This window comes from Trichosurus vulpecula, chromosome 7, assembly GCF_011100635.1.
Source record: "Trichosurus vulpecula isolate mTriVul1 chromosome 7, mTriVul1.pri, whole genome shotgun sequence".
Lineage (NCBI taxonomy): Eukaryota > Metazoa > Chordata > Mammalia > Diprotodontia > Phalangeridae > Trichosurus > Trichosurus vulpecula.
Window position 1 is genome coordinate 57,232,133 of NC_050579.1, and position 22,088 is coordinate 57,254,220.

At 39.5% G+C, this 22,088-nt stretch overlaps 1 protein-coding gene across 3 annotated transcripts in view; it reads left to right on the forward strand.

Annotated features, from left to right (window-relative positions):
• Positions 1 to 22,088, forward strand: part of ST7L (suppression of tumorigenicity 7 like) — an 83,977-nt gene that overhangs the window by 42,351 nt on the left and 19,538 nt on the right. The window contains exons 12-15 of one of the 3 annotated variants that reach the window (XM_036767203.1): positions 468 to 618; positions 3,160 to 3,252; positions 9,309 to 9,448; positions 10,953 to 14,132. In XM_036767203.1, coding sequence (XP_036623098.1) covers positions 468 to 618; positions 3,160 to 3,252; positions 9,309 to 9,448; positions 10,953 to 11,033 — 465 coding nt within the window. In that variant the 3' untranslated portion in view covers positions 11,034 to 14,132. Of the gene's footprint in view, positions 1 to 467; positions 619 to 3,159; positions 3,253 to 9,308; positions 14,133 to 22,088 lie in introns of those variants that run through there. The other 2 variants (XM_036767201.1, XM_036767202.1) reach the window with 2 other exon arrangements.

Here is a 22,088-nt window from a genome sequence, read left to right on the forward strand (position 1 = left end):
ATAAGAGGAAAAAAGAAAAATTCTTTCAGTGTAATGCTCCCCAGCATGGTGCTTTGTAAATTTTTGACATTATTTTTCCTTTACTGTGTTGCTAACTTCTTCATTTCTGCTTTTCTCAGGGGTGTTCATGGGGAAATTATTTGTCAACTGACTTTTTCAGCTTCTGTTTCCCTTTTAATCTTGGGGAAACTTTATTCCTTTTGTCATTATTGTGGCCAATGAGAACATCATAAACTCTGAGAATCTTGTGTACATGTTTTATAATCAGTATTTAACACACCACACACCCCTCTGCTGGATCCTCAGCTTCATCATGAGTCTATCACTCCCAAGTACCCTGAGATTTCATTATAGCAGACAAGCTCCTAACATTTTGAAATCTGTGTTTTTGTGAAGTTTGGGTCTAATCCAGATAACTTCACTTTCTTTTCTTCTCTTGTGTGTCTTTGTGTGTGTTATTCTTCCAGTATTTACTTGAAATGAAAAGTTTAATATTACCCCCAGAACATATTCTGAAACGGGGGGACAGTGAGGCAGTTGCCTATGCTTTCTTTCATCTTCAGCACTGGAAGCGAATAGAAGGTGCCCTTAATCTGTTGCAGTGTACGTGGGAAGGCAGTAAGTATTCTTTTCCAATCCTACTAGCTAATCTCTCTGACTTTATTCACAGCATTCACTAGCAGTCTGCTTTAATGAGATTGTGTTAGCTTCCTTAAGGCTTTGTTGTTCAGATTAGTTTCAAAGTGAACTCAATACTATTATGTTTGGTTTATTGCTGGAAATGCTTAATTCACTTATCTTGATGCCACATTTGGGGTAGGACTGAAGCTGCAATTTTAAGGTATCTAGTAAAGTACATGTAGCTAGCTGTAGTGATGTAATATACAAACGTTATTTAAAGTACGTGGTTGAAGGGAACTCTACTGGAGATCTCTGAGTCCTGTTCTAATGTGTCATCATGGCATGGAGGTGACTCTGGGCTCTTTAAAGACAGTGCCAGCAGAGCTCAAGCTCTGGCTGGATCATTGACAGATGTTAGTTATGTCTATCATCTGAGGGCCAGCCTAGCTCAGTTTGGTGAGGCTTTTCCCTAGAGGATTAGATACAAGATGATTTTTTTTCTTTTTGCCACAGCAGTTCATGAAATTATCTATGAATATATGTTAGGGTAGCAGTCTACATTAGTAAAGGAAGCACCCACATTGAAGATGTTATGGATTTTTGAAATGTTGAAGTTGTAGGAAAGTAACAGATAAGCATAGGAGACTTTATACTAGTGAACTTTTTCAGAGTTGTTTAATTGTTTTAAAGTTTTCTTTGTAAGAAGTTACATAGCTGGGCTTTTTTTTCTTTTTGGTTTGTTAGGTAATGAATAGACAAGAAAGTGAAGATATATAATCAGATACCTATTTTTTAGCAGTAGGAATTCTTATAGTCACTGTTATGCTGCAAAATGAATTGAGATGGTTGCCTCTAGAAACTACGGCTTTATTTTTAAACAAGCATTCATTCAGAAAATTAAACCAGTTTAAGTAGTAAAATACGACTTTCTTTTCATTCTTCTCTCATATAACTTCACTATAACACAACATTCACTTTTTCATGAATAACCATCTTGTTATATGAATCCTTAACTTTGTCACTTAATTTACAACTTTGGACATATCGTTTATTCTCTTGTGCTCAGTAACACACAAAATGATGTAAGTGAAAGATATCAAAAGCATCAATATCAGATTAAATCAGTATAAAAAAAGATATGAAAGAATTATCAATGGCCAGCACCCTGTAAGAGAAGAAGCTAATACTTCCCCAGTAGCGATCAGAGGAGTGACCAAAGTAATGCCTTAACTGAATCAAAGCCCTTACAAGGAGTCCATAGCAGTTTTTAACAGTTCCCATTTTATGCCCAGTTCCTTAGGGGGAACTATTAGAGGGTGCTCCAAGGTGAACCCAGGACCAACAGCATTTCTCTTGATGTGCTCCCTCAGCCATAGCCTGAGTAATTATATGTAAGAGTCCCTCTGGAATAAAATCCGTTGCCCGCAAAGTGAGGAAAATAATCCCAGTCCACTTTATAGAGTGGTCGTGCAGAAGCGGAATATAAAAAGTACTAAGTAAGTAAATGATAGAGTTGAGCTTTTCAAGGTCTGGAGGAATTGGTGGAACCCTCATGGTTGTTTCGTAAAACATGTCTACCTTGACTAACTTGTGCTACAGAAGCAGCAGGAAGAGCACTGTGAAGTAGTCAAAGTTTGTCTTCCATAGCCTTTAGCTTTTTCTTTCTATGCCCTTCTTCATGGCTCCCTATCTCCCAGTTTCCTAGTGTCCTCTTGGTCTCCAGTCTCTGCACAAATGAGTAACTGCCTCAAAGGAGGGAATTATAATATTCATTCACATTAATAATTTTCCCATAGAAGCTGTTCCAGATCTTTTCTACTCTTCTTTACCTTAGCCATGTTACTCTCAAAAGAAAACCCTAGCTCTTATTTTCTCAGGGCACCCTGAGGGAGAAACAGGATATACCAGCATATACCAGGCAAACCAAACAAAACCACCACTACCGTAACCTTGAGCGCTATCTCCCCTCAGATCCTGGTGAAGACAGTCCAGAGCCCTGAACCCATGAACCTTGGGAAAAGCAATGCTTGTAGCCCAGTACCCTTAGCCACAGTCTTAGAAAGTAACCCCTGTGCACATGTAGCCTGGCAGGTACTCCTGCGGGTGCTATATGTAGCCATAGTTATCAAAGACCTGGAAAATACTTTTCTTGCACCAAAGTCCTTTGCACTGACAAATGATTTAACATCAAAAACTGATATGATTTTTATCAGTGGAAATGACATTTTTTTAAAAAAGGCATTAACATCTGCTTTGTTGCCATACCCTAAGGACCTGGGACCTTTCTGACTTGTAGCTGAAACCTTTTCTATGTGTTGTTTCCCCTACTGGAACGTGAGCTTCTTGAGAGTAGGGATTGTTTTACCCTTCTATCTGTCTCTCTAACACTTAGTGTGGTATTTTGCATATAGTAAGTGTTTAATAACTGCTTTATTCATTCATTTTTATTTATATTGAGAATGCCATATAGCTTTTCACTGAAGTATAGGTTAAGTTATCCAGCATTGAATGCAAATATTTTGCTTTTGTTTTCCTTAGCCTTTAGAATGATTCCATACCCATTAGAGAAAGGTCATCTATTTTACCCTTATCCCAGCTGCACGGAGACAGCCGACAGAGAACTATTACCCAGTAAGTGAATTTTTCATGTTTTTCTAGCGTTATGCAATTACATTTTCCCCATAATTTTGACCTTCCATTTTTGAAGCATTTTCAGTTGAATCCCAGAGCACTGTATAAACCTACTCACTGTCTTAGCTATCCTCAATGTGTTTTTTAGAATAAATTATTATTGATGTCTTTTGGTTTTTTGTCATCTATATTTCCCCAGTGTATCTTCTCCTTCCATTCCCCAGAGTGCCATTCCGTGTAACAAAGAGGAAAAGAAAAGGAAAAAAAAGTTTTGCAAAACTAACCAATATTGCGTTGTTTCAGTGAATGAGAGCTAAAACAGCATCGTTACTATTACATCTTTGAATGACAGGATTGTTTACTATCCTAGACTAGTGCCCTACTAAAATACCGGTAGACTTTAATTTACCTTCTTTGGAGGAAAACATTTTGTAAAATCCAGTAATAGACTGATTACTTTCTCATCTAAAACAGCATGGTTTAGTTATTGTTACTGTCACCATTTGTTGGTTAAGTCAGTGGGGCGTAAAAAACTCACAAAAATTTAACAGTCCATGCCCTTCAACGTCTGTACCCTTTCGTTAGCCCTGTCCAGCTATCTTTCCTAACTTGTACTACAGTGGCGGCTCTCTTGTGAGCTATGAAATGCTTGAAGATTGCCTTCCGTAGCCTTTAGCATTCCCTTTTTATGCCCTATTTCCCAGTTTCCCAGTGTCCCCATAGTCCCCAATCTCCCCACAAATAAATAACCTGACTCAAGGATAAAAACTATAAAACTCATTCACACTGATAATTATCCACAGGCATTGTTTAGGTCTTGTCCACCATCCTCAAGCGCTTAACTCTACCTTTATCATTCTCAGCAGAAAACCTCAACTCTCACTTTCCTAAAAAAAAAAAAGTGAAGGTAGGACATCCAGTATAAGAAAATCTTTCCTCAAAATTTGTGTTATCACCCAGTCTCTTTGTTCCTCTTCCTTTCTAGGCCCAATCCTACCTGTTCTCTTAATTGTGTCCCTTCCTGCTTCTTTTGGAGGCTTATTCTATCAATTATCCCTCTTCTCTCTCGAGTCTTTTAATATCTCCCTTTCTTCTGGCATCTTTCCTGAGCCTCTGTCCTTAAAAACAAAACAAAATAAAAAAATGTCTTCAAAGCCCTGCTATTTATTTGAACTACTATCACATCTCCTTTGAATTTCTCAGAGTAGTGGACATATCTGCTTCTCTTGTCTCACCAGCAGCCCCTCACTACTTAACTTCCAGCAATCAGGCTTCTGTCACCAACTCTTCACGAAAACTGGTCTCTTCAAAATTATCTCATGTTAGAGGCAGAGCTGGAAGGGAGAATAGAGATTGTTGAGTCCAACCCCCTCATTTTAAAGAAGAAGAAACTGAGGCCCAAGGTCACACAGCTAGTAAGTATGTGAAGCAAGAGTCCAATGACCAGGTCATACAGATTCCAAGTCTAGCACTCTGTCCACTAGACCATGCTGCCTCTCACCAGTGACCCAAAATTGCCAAATCCAGTGTCCATTTTCCAGGTTTTCTCCTCTTCCTTGTCCTCTTTCCAGCTCTGTTAACTATTTTTACCTTCCCCAAACTTTTTTTTCTTTTCCTCAGAAGGCAGAACTTGTAACAATGGATAGAAGTTGCATAGAGACAGGATTCAAAAGGTTTCCTAATAAGAGCTATTCAAAAGTGGAATGGGCTACCTTGGGAGGCAGAGGGTTCCTTCCCACCGGAGGTTTCCATGCTTGTGGCTGGATATCCATTTGTTGGTGTTGTAGAGGGGATAAATACTGAACTAGATAGCCCCCGAGGTCCCTTCTGATTTTCGATTCCTTTCTTGGTTTATGTGTTACTGTGGTCACCTATTTTTCCTTCTTTTCTGACCCTTCTGAGCCCTGACTGTTTCTTTTACTATTCATCCTGGTCCTCCTGCCTGCTCAGTATAGATCTTGCCAGAGATTTTATCCTTGGCCGTTCTTCTCTATATACATTCTGTCCCTAGTCAGTTTTATTTTATCTACTCACCCTACTTCAGCTAGTGGGCAGTTTACTGTAATGCATCTGATTCCCAAATTTCTGTTGCCAGCCTATCTCCTGAAGTCTCTTCTAGCATCTCCAGCTGTCTTATGGTCATTCCCATTTGGTTATCCCACTGGGAGCTCAAACTGAACATATTTACCCCTGACTCCTCATCTTCTACCTCCCCAACCAGCTTTTCCTAACTTTTGTTAATAATGTTAGCATTCTCTGTTTCCCAGACTCAAAACCTCTGAGACATTTTGGACTTTTTCCTCCCCTCACATATAGTCAGTTGTCAAGTCCTGTTGATTATTCTTTTGAAAAAATGTTGTTCAAAACAGTTCTCAGAATTGTAGAGGGCAGCTAGGTGGCACAATGGATGGAGCATCGGCCCTGGAGTCAGGAGGACCTGAGTTCAAATGCGGCCTCAGACAGCTGTGTGACCCTGGACAAGTCACTTAACCCCAATTGCCTGGCAAAAACCCCCCAAAAGCAAAAACAGCAAGAAGAGCAACAGAGAACTCCCGAGTATTCACAACCACATGAAAGAGTGCTGCAAATCCCTAAAAATAAGAGAAATGCAAATCAAGCCTGAGGTTTTGCCTCCTCGCACACTGCACATTGGCAAGAATGACAAAGAGTGGCAACAGTCAGTGTGGGAGGAGTTATGGGAAGAGAGGCACACCAATGCATTGTTGGTGGAGTTTTGAAATGGTGCAGCCATTTTAGAAAGCAGTTTGAAATTATGCAAATAAAATGACTAAAGTGCCCACACCCTTTGAACCAGAGACTCCATTCCTGGGCTTCCCCAAGAAAGCTATTGAAAAGAAGAAAGTCCCCATATACTCCGGAATGGTTAATAGAAGCACTTTTTGTGACATTGAGAGTGGGAAACAAAGGAGATGCCAACCAGCCGGGGCACACGAATGTAATGAAGTATTACTGTGCTGTAAGAAATTATTTCGGTGATGAATACAGAGAGCATGGGGAGATCTGTACGAACTGATAGTAAAGTCAGCAGAGCCAAGAACACAACGATGTAGATGGAAAGAGCGACTGTACGCAGAACAACCAGAAGTGTAACAGAGTTACGAAGCTCAAACAGGACTCAGCTGAGGAGCTGTGAGAAGACATCCCGCCCTGCGCTTTCGCGGGGGTGCGAAATCCACAGGCGTTACACACTGCAGGCATTTCTGGACCTTCTCAATATATCCATCAGTTATGCTGACTCTCTATTTTTTCTGTCCACAAAATACTGTTTGTTGTATGGAATGGCTCGCTGGGAGGGGAGAGGAGAAGGGTACCTGGTGGTACTTAGGCAATAGAAGACACAGAAAATGTCAATAAAAGCTTATTTGTTAAAAAAAATGTAATGTTTTTCAAATACATCCCATCCTTTCTGTTTCCACTACCATTACCCTGTTTATGCCCTCTTTTCCTCTCATCTGAACTCCTAAATTAGTCTTCCACCACAGCTGGAGACACAGTGGGATAGAGTGCTGTATTTGGAGTCGGGAAGACCCAAGTTCAAATGTAGCCTCAGAAACTCAGTAACCGTGTGGCCCAGGCCAAGTCACTTAACCTCTGAGTGCTTCAGTTTACTCAGCTCCTACCTCCAAGAGTTGTTTTGGGATCAAATGAGATAATACTTGTGAGATGCTAAGCACAGTGCCTGGCACATAGTGGCTGCTGTTCCCTCACCCTTCCCTTCCTACCACTAGTGTCTTCTCCAGTCTGTCCTGCATGAACTTGCCAGATAAAGCTTCCTCAAAGCTCTCTTCTGATCATATTACTTCCCAACTCCACATCTTTCAGTGGCTTCATATTACCTAGAGTATAAAGTTTAAATTCCCTAGCCTAGCATCCGGGTCTTCCGTGATCTGACCTTAACTGAGCTTTCCCATTCTATCTTCCTCCCTCTACTCACGTATGTGACACCCATACCAATCTAGACTACTCTTCTATCTGTCTTTTGACTTGAGCTGTCCCTTCTGCCTAGGATGTCCTTCCTTACTTTTCCCTATTTAAAATCTTGAAAGAAATACCTTAAATGCCAGCTCCTTCAGGGGCCCTCCCTCGGCACCTCAATAACCTGTAATCCCTGCTTCCTCTGAACCCCCACATCACTTTGCATCTTTTCCATAAGATTTCCTGGGTGCTGCGTTTGTCATAGTTACTTGTGTGCATGTCTTATCTTCCCTACCAGTTACCAGCACTACCATGGGTAGTGCTCAATATATTTTATGTTGAACGTGTGAGTGAAATGAAGGGTGAGATTTAAGTTGCTATCATTCCCAGAGGAATTTGCATTTTAATGGTTGGGACCAGAATTTCTAAGGGAATAAATTTCTAATTGTAGAATTTCAGTGAAGGACTTGGACACTACTGGAAGAAGGAATGGAGCAGTCTTCTTCATTGCCTCTCAGATTGCACTACATAAATGGCTGTTTTCTCTTCCTAAACATAAGGCCAGGCTTGGATAATAATATAACTAAAACCAGAATTCTCTGCTCTGTAAGGCCACAATTTTGGCAGCATGCCTGTTGGCAAGGCTGAGTTAATGCTAACTCCGTAGATATGGATGCTGCCTGCTGATTTACAAATTGGGGGTGGGGTTGCATGCTCTGATTTTTTTTTGTCTATATTGTGTCTTAGTGTGTCAGATGACTTGTAGAACAGACAAGTTTTTTTTTTAATAACCTGAAGTCCTAATGCCTACAAGTGTTTAATACTTTTTGTTTTTAATCCTTCTTCACCCTTGATTTGACTTATTACATACTGGGATTTACTTGTGAGCTTCAGAATGAAGGTCAGACTGGAACTATTTCCTTTGTTTGCTCACATATTTAGTAGAGTCTTCTGTAATACCCCCTGATAAATTTTTCCGTGCAAACTAGTGATGAAATCTGAAATTTGGCTCCAAGGGAGTGCTTCTCCCTTAGTCATCTATTATCTTGAGGTATTAACTGAACAGTGACTGACAAGTGATTCTCTTTAGAAAGTCATCCAGAAAGAAATAATTAGGACCTTCACACAGCATGAACATTTCACATTTTAGAAAATCATGTAGCCATAGCTATGCAATAGCTATGACAAGGCTTTGGCATCTGTCCCCCCACTACTACCTTTGTATACGAGACTTCATGGGGCTGGGGTGAGAACCATTGGCACTCATCAAACTATTCATTCCCTCCCTTCTAAAGGACAAATGTTCTTTCTTTCCCTATATGAGTTAGAGTAGGAGAGTGATGTGATCTGAAGCATTCTTTAAGAAGCTTTATCTGATATTTGTATGCAGGATAGATTTGAAGGGGCAGAGTTAGGGAGGCTCTTTAGGGAGTTCAGGTGAGAGGTAAAGAGGACTAAATGAGGGATGGCCATACCTGGAGAACAGCAATACCAGATACCCTGTCTGCCTGGTGGAGGCAGGTCACAGATGGGTTTCTATGATAGAGGCATGGGTGCTGTAATCCTGCCTAGAATATAGAATGTTCTTATTTCTAATGTATTGCTGGTATTTTCTTGATATGAACATAATCTAGATCCCTGAGGATTTTAGCTTTTGTAATGCACATGGTAAATTTAGGGAAGGAGACACAAAAATATTATAGCTACTGAAAACAGTAAATTAGGTATATTAGATCCTGCGAATACATTTAAAGAAAATATAATTTATCACTGACCTCCTTAAGACTGCATTGAATTGGACATATTTCATAAAACACTGGCTGTTGCTTCAGGAATCTCTGGGTTGACAGCCAACTCTGGGCCTTCAGCTTCAGAGCCCATGAAATCCTAGCATGGGCACTTGCTTCAATACTGGCACTCGCACATTCTTGCATCATTTAAAATAAGTAACCATCAGTAACGTACACATCTCATGTGGCCTGGGACTTACTGATTTTCTTTGTTTCCTCTTAATTTTTCCACTTTTAAAAGTAAATTTTACTTGAAGTTTCTGTTGTTTTAGATGAGGTTAGATGCTGTTTGGGAAAATATGTAGTTATTCTGACTGTTTTTTCTTGCAGCATTTCATCATGTTTCTGTTTACCCAAAGAAGGAGCTTCCTTTTTTCATTCACTTCACAGCAGGACTGTGTTCTTCTACAGCAATGCTTGCCCTTCTCACCCATCAGTTTCCTGAAATCATGGGTGTTTTTGCTAAAGCTGTAAGTATGGTCTCAAGGACTTGCTTAGAATATTTGTGAGACTCACAGGAAACTGTTTCTGATTTGTCTGTGCAAACCAGTTGAGATGTGGAAAATGTGCATTTAGAGTAAATTATGAGTCATGTCTTGTATAGCTGCTGCCATGGAGCCATCAAATTTGGGTCTTGGGTGATTTGACCTATGATTCTGTAACTTTAACAAAAAACTTGAAAAAGTGCAGTGCTGAACATTATAAAGTTGGTCTCTGTAGATCACTCTTCATCGTAATACAGTACTTATTACTAACTTAAGAACAATCCAGCTTTTCTTGGCTTGCTTACCATTATTGTATGTTTTGTTTGGCATTTTAAAAAAATTCCATATTTTATGAACAAGGCTTCTGGTTTTCCATTTAATCTAAATCATTAGCTCTAAGATCCACTGAACTTAGGTTAAATTTAGTAGTGCAGCCAGGGTGGTGCAAGCAAGGTGATTAGATCAGTTGCCCTGGATACAGAATATGATTTGACCTGAAATTTGCCTCTGGCCACTGCATCCGATCTGCTGTCCTCAAGTACACATTGCCATTTGGTTCTAGACCAGGCAATGCTTGTGAGCTGCATTTCAAGGAACTCATACCTCAGGGTGTGAGTATCCTCACCAAGGATAAAGGGGCCCACTTCTTGGAATTTGCCAAGTATAAAAATAACATGTTGCATCTTTGAATGATCTTATATGTAAGCATGTGTTAGTGCTAAGGGAAAACTCAAAAGAACAGTCCCTTTCCATCTCCAAGTTTTCCAGTGCTATTTTCTTAAGCATCTTTCCATCTTCACACTGGAGACATTAAAAGATGATAAGAACTGGAATATATAAAGAAAAAGGTAATGTTTTCCTCTCAAAGACATTACTTTCTAATGTTTAGGTTCAAGTAAAGATTTTGAATTGTAAGTTAGTAGTTCTATCTGCAGTGATACTAGGAGCCAAAAGGTTTTTTTTTGGGGCGGGAGGGAATGAAGAGAGTTGTGGTGGAGAGGGTCAAAAAAACCCTCATTCTGCATGAAGTTTCTCTCTCTGTTTTTCCTCCAGCTATTTTTTTGTCATCCCCCCATCCCCTGTTTTAAAATCTATTTAAGTGACAGCCTATTCTGTGCCTTAAAGATCATCTGGCTTTCCTCTAGCATCAGTGGTAAGATTGCTGGTCCCCTTTTTCCCTGAAGGCCAGCTTCACAGTGTGCTAAGTTGCCACTGGCACCTAGCCAGTTTACACTTGATCCTTGGTCAAGCCTCAAGAAGAATGACTCTCCACTGTTGTTGAGGGAGAATAGATACTTGGGTTGGAAACAAATTATTCGGTTTCCTTTTAATGCAACAAGGGGGCTTATTGATCATACTATAACTCTGTTTCCTGCAGTGGTGCTGAGTAGGGAGAGAGAGTATTCTATAGAACTCTGAAACAAACTTAACTTGTATTATCTGTCATGAAGAGGAATGGACTCCAAAGAAAATCCTATTTATTTTACAGTTTGAAGAAAGATTGCAGCTGTGCATATGGGATCATGGAGGAACAGTGGGAGAAAATGTTCCTAGGTATATGGCAGGGTAGCAGGGTCAGAAAGGGAAGAAGAGAAATCTGGAATAGACATGTAGACATTGGAATGACTGTATTCCCTTGAGGGCAGTGGCCAAGAGCTGGGGTAGACTATACTGTTTCCACCATTTATGATTGATATCATGTAGGGCCTGCCATGATCTGAGAGATCGCTGATGGCTAGAAGATCTCATAAGAATCACATGGAATAAATATACTTCTGGTAGGGTGTAACCCATACCCATTATTCCTTTATGAATAAATAGTAACAAATTTTGAAGTGCAATCTCCTTTCATAAATTAAAATATAATCAAACCAAGTAATCTATGCTGCAGAATTTTTTGCACTGTTTAAAGCCTCTTGTTTTTGTAAAATAGGCTTTTCACCATTAACTTTTGATTTAAAATATTTATATATTTGTAACTTTGTTGAATTGATATGAAGATTTTTGTATGTAATTTTTAAAATGGTATCCTGCCAAAGTAAACTCTTATAGGTCATGTTTTCTTTCAAAGATTTTTACATATGATCTTAAAATTCCTCAAGTTGTGAGAAGACAGAAAATAGCTTCAAACTAATACTGAGATATTGTCATTTAGAGGGAACTATCTAACTGTTATACATAGGGTGCTAAGTAAGATACAGACAGTTCTCAATTTATGAATTTACCCATACATACTGGGAAGTTGACCACTTTCTTTATCTGGCACCTCTCTACTCCTCCCATTCACCTGCCCATTGATTTTGGTGGGGCCAGTTGACTTTTGGTAGGGGAGAGGAGAGGTGTTTTATACAAATGTAAAACTTGGTCTCTCATGCATGTACGAAGAAGGGGAAGATCTCTTGCATTTTCTCTTAGAAAATGCTAGTAATGGTGGTTTGGTATTGTTGAAACACTGCAGATATTTTACCGATTAAATAGTCTTTTGTGGGGTGGTCTGGAAACTTTACCACTATTTATAGCACTTTCCTATAAGAAAATCCATTAAATTCCATACAACCCAATTATAAATGGACTTCTGGAACACAACCCATTCCTGATTTAGCAACTGCCTATTGTCAGGCGTTCAGTCATTAAGATATTTGTTAGAGGGGTCAACACAACAGAAAATGGGGACAGTTCTCTGAAACATGCTCATTTAATCAAGGAAAACCTTTCAAAAAGTTTTCTTGGTGAGTTTATTTCATAGTTAACATTATCTCCCATTTTCCCCCTTTCACTTTAAGATTTGTAAAATTGTTACAAACATTTGTTTTTTCTAAACTATCTTTAAGAAATTTTGATGTCTTTCATACTTATAAGTCATAAAACCTTAGAGTTGGAAGAGATTTTGGAGGTCATCTAGTTTAACCTCTGTCCAGATCATAAAATTCCCATATAACATGGATTATCCAGATGAGTAGCTTCTACTTAAAGACCTCCAATGACATGGAATTCACTACCCCCAAAATGAACTAAAAGGATTGGTGTTACGTGCTCATTTCAATGATATTGTACTTTATAGAACTTGACTTCACTTTTACAAAACTGATTTTTTTCCTGGATGATATGAAAACTTCATCTAGCATCAGATAAAGAGAGAGAAGACAAGAAGCAGAATGTGCTGACACCACACTCGATATTCTCCTTTGCTAAAATGCCTGAAAAAGGAAGAATTGCCTTAAACCAATAGTTTGTTTTCTTGCATGCTATGTTAAATATTAAAATTCAGAGTACGGGTAGTGAACAGGCTAGTTGAACTGTAATATGACTCTTGTTATCTGAGAAGAACTTTTCTTCAGGAATGATTCTGCATGTTCCTTAAAAAGCCAGCCTTACTGTCCTTGGTTTCATTTTTCTTTTTTGTAAAGCAGGCTTCCTTCTTATTCAGTAGCATTTGATTGGGCCTTCTCCTTAGCATTAGCACTCCAAAAAGAAGCCATTTAAGGTGTCAAGTGCTGCTCTCTCCAGCCAACTAATAATACAATAATAGAGCTCGGTTTCTTACATGTGACAGAATTGTTTATGAACATAAAAATATTTGGGTTTAACAAAGTAGAGGAAATCTATGAAACTGTGGAAGAAGATGGTTTAAACGTGTAACGTGAGGTGGAGAATCAGAAAGATCCCTGACCTTCTAAATAAAATGCTGATAATTATTTTCTCCAAAGCAGCACTTCACTAAATTTTTTGTTCCACTTGCTCTGTATTATAGTTATGCTGATCAGGGAGTGGGCCCCGTTTCCACATAGTTCCTCTAATCTTTATGTGGGAAAATGTAGTTGGACATGCCAGTGATGAATTTCTAAGCAACTTATAATTGGCTAGCTCCAGTGTAGCCAGGGCCTAACAATCTGCTTGATTAATTCTTTAAGGGCTGCATTAGCCAAGTTGTATGATTTCCAAAGAGATAGGTCAAATGTTACACTAACAAAGGACCTCTATGTAAAATTTTTCTCTTGGGCTCCTTCAACTCCTTCCCAAAAATAATTAACTTTTTTCTTCCAAAATTACATTTGGTTTTGAATAAAGATACGAGTGCCAAGTGTTGCCCTTCCTGAGTGGTCACTAAATATTAGGAAGGTCATTCTGGCCATAGAATTTTCTACAGAGTAAAATTAATTTTGGATGCTGGCATTACTCAAAAAATACCAGTGGAAGAAGAAATGGTAAATATAGTTATTAAGTATGCTTAATAAACAGTTGTTGTACCCAGCATTCATCCTCACTTGATATAGTGCCATTTTGACAGAGTACAATTTTAGGAAGTTATCTGGATAATTCCTAAATAGGTGGAGAGTTTTTGAAAATAGTATCATCTTATTTCAGAAAGGGTGAATAGCTATGACTAATGTGTACCTCTTTTGCAAGTGTATAGTGTCACAATCAGTCCTCAAATTGACAACAGATGACCTTGTATGAAAATTGATTATTTTGGAAATGAATTTCTACATTGCATGCAAACTCGTATGGCAAAAATGATGTGTGTTTTCTTCCCCCAATTTTCCAACTTAGATTTTACTCCTGAAAGCATTGTTCTGTAACTGCCTGTTAAGGATAACGCTGTACCAGAAGTGTTTCACTGGGACTCTAATGAATAAAATGAGCCTTCTAGAAGGCAAGTCGGAATTTTCAGCTGTATGAGTTTTCCTTCTTTCCCTGATGCCTGTCTTCAGTTTATTTAAACTGTACTTCTGTCTGTCTTTTAACTTTCTTATCATCATCAAACTCTCAACACACGTTTGATTCTCATTGGTAACTAGAGAGTTGGAACAAAATGTATTGGATTTCTCGGTGTTCATAGGCAAGGGGGAAAAGATACTAAGTCCCTAATTTCCATAGGGGTATGGGTGTCTTCTCTGTATTCTTACTCAAAGAAAAAATACTAGATTGAAGAATTCATGAAATTACTGCTGATTCTCCTTTCCCCCCCAGAATTCCTTAGGACTAGGCTCTTCTCAGGAAAGGATGAAAAAATCAGTGCAATATATATTATTGCCTAATGGAGAAACAAAGGGCAGAGTCTCTTCCCCATAGGTCAGTTCATAGAAAGTACCCCCTTTTCCTGTTATATATCATCTATTAAGAATTTGCTCATAATAATTGGTATATTAAAATTATCTCCTCCCTCTCTAAGGAAATGTTCCAATTTTAGAACTTCTGACTACTATTTATTACCTAATGAGGAGTGGTGTAGTGTGGTGGTGGACTTCAGGACCTGACTTCAAATCCTACTTCACGTATTTGCTCCCTCTGACCTTTTTCTTCTCAATCATCAACATACTGTTAGTGCTGTCTGTATTCTCTTTGATAACCTGGGAAAATCACTTATTCTCTCTAGTCTCAGTTTCCTCAGCTGTAAAATGGAAGGGTGATATAGAGGGGGAAATAGAGTCAGTGGTCTCAGAGGGTCCCTTCATGATCTAAATCTATTGTCCTAGGAAGATCTGGGTTCAAATCCTGCTTCAGATACAAGCTGTGGGGGAGCAGCTAGGTGGCGCAGTGAGTAGAGCACCGGTCCTGGAGTCAGGAGGACCTGAGTTCAAATCCGGCCTCAGATGCTTGACACACTTAATAGCTGTGTGACCTTGGGCAAGTCACTTAACCCCAATTGCTTTGTCTTCCTCCCTCCAAAAAAAAAAAAAGATTGAAGCTGTGGGGCCCTAGATAAGTCAGTTAACCTTACTGACTCTCAGTGTGAAAAATAACCGTGCTTCTGCCAGCTATTATTTACTACTGGCACTTAGGGCAAATAGACTGCAAAGCAGTTTTTATATGCCTTTACTTAGTAGGATTGGTCTAAATTGGTTATATCGGAATTCCTATTAGGAAGCCTTCCTATGTCTTTGTTTCAGCAAAACATCGTTGTTTTCTACAGACCCAGCCCAGACCTGTGAGTCATAAGTAGAGAGTATAGGTGTAGAGAGTAATAGGATGATGGATTTAGAGAAAAAGCAGGATTGGAGTGGGGCAGATATTGAATATGGTTTTAAGACTTCTCTTTGATGGAGTTTTACTTTCAAGGTCATATTTATAATGTTTAAAAAAAGAACAAAGTCCATAAAGATAGTTGACATTGAAATACCAAATAAGTAACCATTTGGATTCAATTAGCATCCTTTTTCCTGATGTACTTTCACAGAGAGTTTCTCAGATATTCACCACAATCTGGAGAAAGTATGTTTATTTTACTGTTGGGAAGTTGGAACCCAGAAATGTATAGTAATTTACTCAGAGACACACAGCTTATGGTTCTTTTAAAAATTATTATTATTTAATTGTATTTATTTTTTGTTACATTTTAAGTTCGGAACTATCTCCTTCCAGATTTATAAATATATGTAAAACCATACAATGCATACTTTTATTTATCAGTTATGATTCTTAGCCATGTTACTTAAACTGCATTATCCCACCCAGTTGCATTGATAAGAATCTAGCTTAAAGCCCATCTCACAGTTTCTCTACCTTTTCCAGTCCAGTGACCTTCATCTTCATCCCCTTTACCCACAAGCGTTGCCACACCTTCCAGGGGTGGGGAACCTGCAGCCTTGAGGCCACATGTGGCCTTCTAGATCCTTAAGTAGGGCCTTTTGACTGAATCCAGGATTCCAGAAGGCTACATGTGGCCTCGAAGCTGTATGTTCCCCACCCCAGCCTTAGGCCTTATGATCATATGGAATTACTTCACCTCCAACATCTGAATTTAGAAATTCCCCTGCCTTGTGCCCTCATACTCTCTGGCCCCTTTGCAACTTCACTCCTACCTATTCTCTATCCTCTTGTCCCAGTCCATCAACCTGTCCTGGTTTCTCATTCCTCCCTACCTAGCCTGATCAGTTATTTCAGTTATATTCTTACTAGTACGCTAGAATTCATGGAGTCATAGGATTTAGGGTGATAAGGGACCTTAGCAATCATCAATCCCAGTCTTATAGATGAGAATCATACCAATCCCTTCATTTTGTAGATGTGGAAACCGGGGTCCCAGAGAGGTGAATAGACTTCCCTAAGATCAGAAGATCTTAGAGTTGTATCCAGGTTCCATGACCACATCAAGTGTTCTTTCCACTGTACGCCACGTTGTACAGCACCCACAGGGGCATCCAGGTGGATAAAGGGCTGGGGGCTGGAGTCAGGAAGGCCTGAGTTCAAATACTGCCTTAGACAGTTGTTTGTTGACACTCAGCAGTGTGACCCTGGGCAAGTCACTTAACCCTTTTTGCCTCAGTTTCCTCCTCTGTAAAATAAGCTGGACAAAGAAGTGGCAAACCACTCCAGTATCTTCACCAAGAAAACTCCAAATGGAGTCATGAAGAGTGAGACATGACTGAAACAACTGGGGGTGCCCAGGGACCTTCCACAGCCATCTCTCTTCCAATATCCGATTGGCTTTCTCTGCTGTCAGTATAGGATGCTGAATATTGTTGGAGAAAATAATGTAATTTTCAGACCAGTGTGTTCGTCTTTCCTGTACTTATCTGTTACAAAAGAGAGATCTATGGGCAGGGTGAGGGATAACGATGGTGGTGGGAGGGGTGAGGGGGAGAAGAGGAATAGTCATTGGGAAAGGACAGGGATATAAAAGGAGAAAAGAACATCAATAAAACATTTTAAAAGACAAAATCACGTAACCTTGCTGATTTTTTCCATTGCAAAATTTTGCTGACTGACCTTAGCTAGACCCTCTGTTCTAATCCACAGCTCGTTTCATCTCAGTTCATCTTTGTTGATTCCCTATAGCAGCCTTTTGGATCCTTTTCTATTTTCCCTGAATTTATAATTCTGTCTCTCTACCCCTCACTTAGCAGATTATTTTAAATTTGATTTTATTTAAAAGACAGTGAGTTCTTTCGACTTCACCACTTTACATTTTGTCTTCATCCATCAGCCCCTCCTTTCCTTATTGTGTCAGTAAGAAGTAATTCTCTTCTTTCACCTGTGTTTTTGATTCCATCTCTGTGTTTTTCTGGGACCTTATCCTATCAGTTATTCCCTTTCTTAGAAATTCAATCTTTCTCTCCACTTGATCCTTTCTCTTTATTTACAGATATCAATAGGTCTCCCCTACCCTTAAAAATAAAAATGAAACAAAATAACCATCTTTTGGACTGTTACTCCTCCAAGCCACTGCCTCATCTCTCTCTACCCTTCATTGCCAAAAGCCTGCAAGAAGTAAAATATATTTGCTGCTTCTCTAATCTCCACTTAGGCTCTTCTTTACTACTTTGTAATCTGACTTCCATCCTTATTATTCCACTGGAACTGCTCTCTTGACAACCATCAATAACATTCATTCAACAAACATTAAGCAATCAATGAACATTTTTTTCAGCTGTCTACTATGTGCCAGACACTGTGCTAAGTGCTTGGGATACAAAAGGAGGCAAAATCAGTCCCCGTCCTGAAGGATCTTATAATCTAATGGGCAAGGTACTAGGGTCTGGGGTTACAAAGTTACTTTTTTTTTTGAAGCAGTTTGTAGTTCCAGCCCTCAAGGAGCTTACATTCTTTTGGTTGTCCAGATCACCAAATCTATTGATTTTTTCTTAATTGTCCTCAATCCTTGACCTCTTTGCAGCACTTGATACTGTTAACTATCTCACATTGAAATCAGTTCCTGCTTTGGCTTCTATGTTACTGTACTTTCCTGGTTATCCTATATTTCTGACCAGTCCTCTGGCTCCTTTCCTGGTTCCCTTTCCTCTTCTCATTCAGAAATGTAAGTGTCCCTAAAAGTTCTATTCTTTGCCATATATCCAAAGATGCATGCTCCCCCTTGGCAATCTCCTCCACCTATGTTTTCAGTTATTCCCTCAGGACGGATATATCCTAGATTTGTATCTCTGAACCTGTATCCCTTCTCCTAAGCTCCCAACCCAGTCTTCTGCCTCTTCCACAAACCCGTTACTTCCCTTAATTTTGACATTTCTCTCAATAATATCACCAGCCTTGAAGCCTCTTATTATTCTTTCTCCTTTAACCAACTACACCCATTTTTGAGGGTTTTTCTTTTTAATTTTATGATGAATGTGAACGAGCTTTATACCAGGAATTGGAGAATGAAGTTCAAAATCAGTTCAACCACTAGCTCCCATTATGATATTAGGCAAGTCATTTAACTTCGTGTGACAGTTTCCTCATCTGTAATATTAGGGATTTGGATTAGATGACTTCTAAGATCTCTTCCAGCTCCAATAATACATCTACCTTCCATGTTACCATTCCCACTGTCACCGCCCTTTTTCAGGAGAATTGCAATCACTTCACTACTCCCTGACTTTCCAGACCACTCCTTTCTTGGTTTTGCTTTCCTCCCTTCACAATTTCAATTCTTTAGTTAACCATTTCACCATTAAACTGTCTGATAACCCTTGAGTCCCTGGTACCCCTATCCTGTTGCCACTTTCCAGATCGTGACCCTGGATCATTCCCATCATGTGTCTTTTCAACTCCTGAACTTACCTAAACCCACACTGCTACATGCCTGTCCTTTATTCTTCACGTTTGCACTCTACAATGGCTACTCAAGACCTTCTCTTCTCAAGCTGTCCACATCACTACCTCTCTCTGAGCAGAGGTCTTCACCTCATGCTTCACTGAAAAAATCCACAGGCTCAGAGATCCTGACCTGGAAGGGACCCCAGACATCTGTTTCTGCCCCCTCATTTTATATCAGAAAACTGAGGCCCACAGATGTTAAGGGACTTGTTGAAGATCACATACAGTTGGCATCAGAGGTAGAATCAGAAGCACATCTCTTTCCACTCCACCCACTGCCTCAGCATCGTGTTCCATCCTGGCCTTCTTTGGTCCACTCTCAGAAGATGAATTCTTGTCAATATCAGTCTTTCTGTTGGGCTTTTGTTTCCCATCCTGCTTCTTTTGCCTATGGCAGCTTTTGCTCTTTGCATCATTCCCTATCTGTAATTTCAAGCATTCCTTATATCCACCTATTCTTCCCTTGCTGTCTACAGACATGCCCAGACCTCTGCCATTTTTGACCTTCACTTGACCCTACTATCCATTCAAACCATCATCCTAAATCTTGTCACTCTTTCACAGCCAAACTTCTAGGAAAAGCTATCTATGTTTATTACTTCCACTTTCTCATCTTCTATTTACTACTTCCCCCATTGAAACCTGGTTTTCTTCTCTTCTACTTGACTAGAACTACCTTCAAGCTTATAAGACTTTCTGAAACATCTGACTTTATGAATAGAGATAGAACCTCTCATTTCACTAGTATAGGGGACATCCATAGAGGTGCTTAATAAAAGCTTAGATGGTTTAGTGATACATTGTATAACCAATCTCTCTATTTGTTGTCTCTTCCAGAACTTCTTACAAGTTGTACTACCAGAATAATCTTCCTACAGCATAGATGTAATCATTTCCTTGCTTAGAATAACACTTACGTGGCTTCCTAATGTTTATAGAGTAATGACACAAACGCAGCCTGAAATTCAGTCTTCCATCATAGTCATTTTCCAACCTAACTTTCCAGCCTTGTCTCCTGCTACTTCCCCTTCATACTCCAGACAAACTGAATTATTCATTTCTTGGAAAAAATGGCCCTTGAGTCTGTCTCCTCTTTGCTTTTTCTTACCCTGTCTGCCTAGAATGCCGTTTTCTTCACCCCCAACTCCTCCACCCCCCCACCCCCAACTTCTCTTGAAATTCTTCCCATTCTTCAGGGCTCAGCTTAAATGTCACTTCTTCCATGAAGTCTTTCCTTATCAAACCATAAGTGTATTATGTCTCTGTACTCTCATAGCACCTTGGTTATTCTTTTTTTATGGCATCTAACTCATTCTACATTGTATTGTCATTGTGTGTGTACCTGTAATTAGAAGTTCCTTGAGGACAGGAACAGTGTCTTATTCATCTCTGTAACCTCTATTTCTACCACTCTGTGCCTACTAGTGACATTCAGCAAACATTTTGTTGAAGAAAACTTCTAGCTCCAGAACCTGTATCTTGAGATGCTTACAAAAATAAGACAAAAAAATAGGAGCCTCTGATCTTTGTAGCTATACTGAGACATATCCTTGATCGTGGAATGGCTGCTGACTTTTGAAGGGCTGTAGGCCTTCAAATGTTGAAATGTTGGAAGGATGAAAAATAAAGGCTTAATTAGGGATGTCTTGCAGGGGAGGTAAATTCGAAGATAAGTTTTAAGAGAGTGGACATCTCCCTGGCCTTGTTCTGGACCTCGTTATTCCTCACCTGGACTATTTTGACAGCTTTCTAATTGAGTTCCCAGCTTTTTCCATCTCTCCATTTTCCAATCAGCTGCCAAAATGTTGCTGAAGCTCATTGAGCATATTACTTTCTTGCTTAAGAACCTTCACTTGCTCCCCATTGCCATCAAGATAAAACACAAATTCCTCAGTCTGACATTGAGAGGCCTTCACAACTTGGCTCCAAATTACTTTTCTAGCATATTTCTTGTTTCTCTCCTTCACACAGTGAGTTCCAGCCAAGCTGACCTTCTTCCTTTCTCCATATCTGGCGTTTCATCTCCTGTGTAGTCTATAGAGGCAGGTAGGTAACACAGTGGGTAAAGAGCACTGGGCCTGCCATCAGAAAGACCTGAATTCAAATCCAGCTCCAGGACCTTCCTAGCTATGTAACACTGGACGAGGCCTTTAACTGCTGTTTGCCTCATTTTCCTCAAGTACAGAACGGGATTAATAATGGCATTGCCTCCTAGGGTTGTTGTGAGGATCAATGAGATTTTTGTGGAGTGCTTAGCACAGTGTCTGGCATATAGCAGGTGATTCATAAATGTTCATTTTCTTCCTTCCTCCTGCGTCCGTGCCTTTGTTCAGATTGCTCCCTCCTCCCCTCTGTCTATTAGAATTCCTACTTTCTTTACCCATATGCCATTTCCTGTAGGAAGCCTTTCTTGATTCACCCAGTTGTTAGAACTTTAGGGCTCCCTCTCTTAAATTTTCATATATGCATTTGCTTATCTCTTTAAATATTGTAAACTGCACCCCCCAACCCCCGCTTCCAGAGAATGTGCGCTTCTTGAGGGTAGGGTCTTTTTTTAAATTATCTTTTCATCCTCAGTGCTTTGTACAAATACGTGCTTAATAAATGATTGTTGAATCAGATGGGAAAAATGGAAAAGGTGTTCAGATGTCAGAAATGTAATTTTCAATGGCACACAAATTTGTTGCTGTGGGAGCTTCTTCACAGTAGGAAGTCTGTTTGCAGGACTGCCACAGCAGAGTAAGCGAAACAACTTGGCTTTTCTGCCCTCAGAACTGCAGTGAGGTCTGATTTCAGTCATGTCCTTGCTGGTTTACAATTATGAGAAAGAATGTCGTTCAGTCATTTATATTACAGACACTCATGCAGCTCTATGGAGTTTGTTGGACTCAGCAACTCTTGCCTAAAATAAATAGCAGAGCTGGAGGAACATGTACCCACTGGTTTCCTGATGGTTCAAATGGGATTTCTGTTGTCACTCTGATTGACTTTTTGAAGTGCTTTTTCTTTTTTTTTTTAAGGTATAAAATGCATATCTTCTATTTCAACCTCAGTTTTGCCATTTTCAAGACCAAAAGGAAAGCTTGTA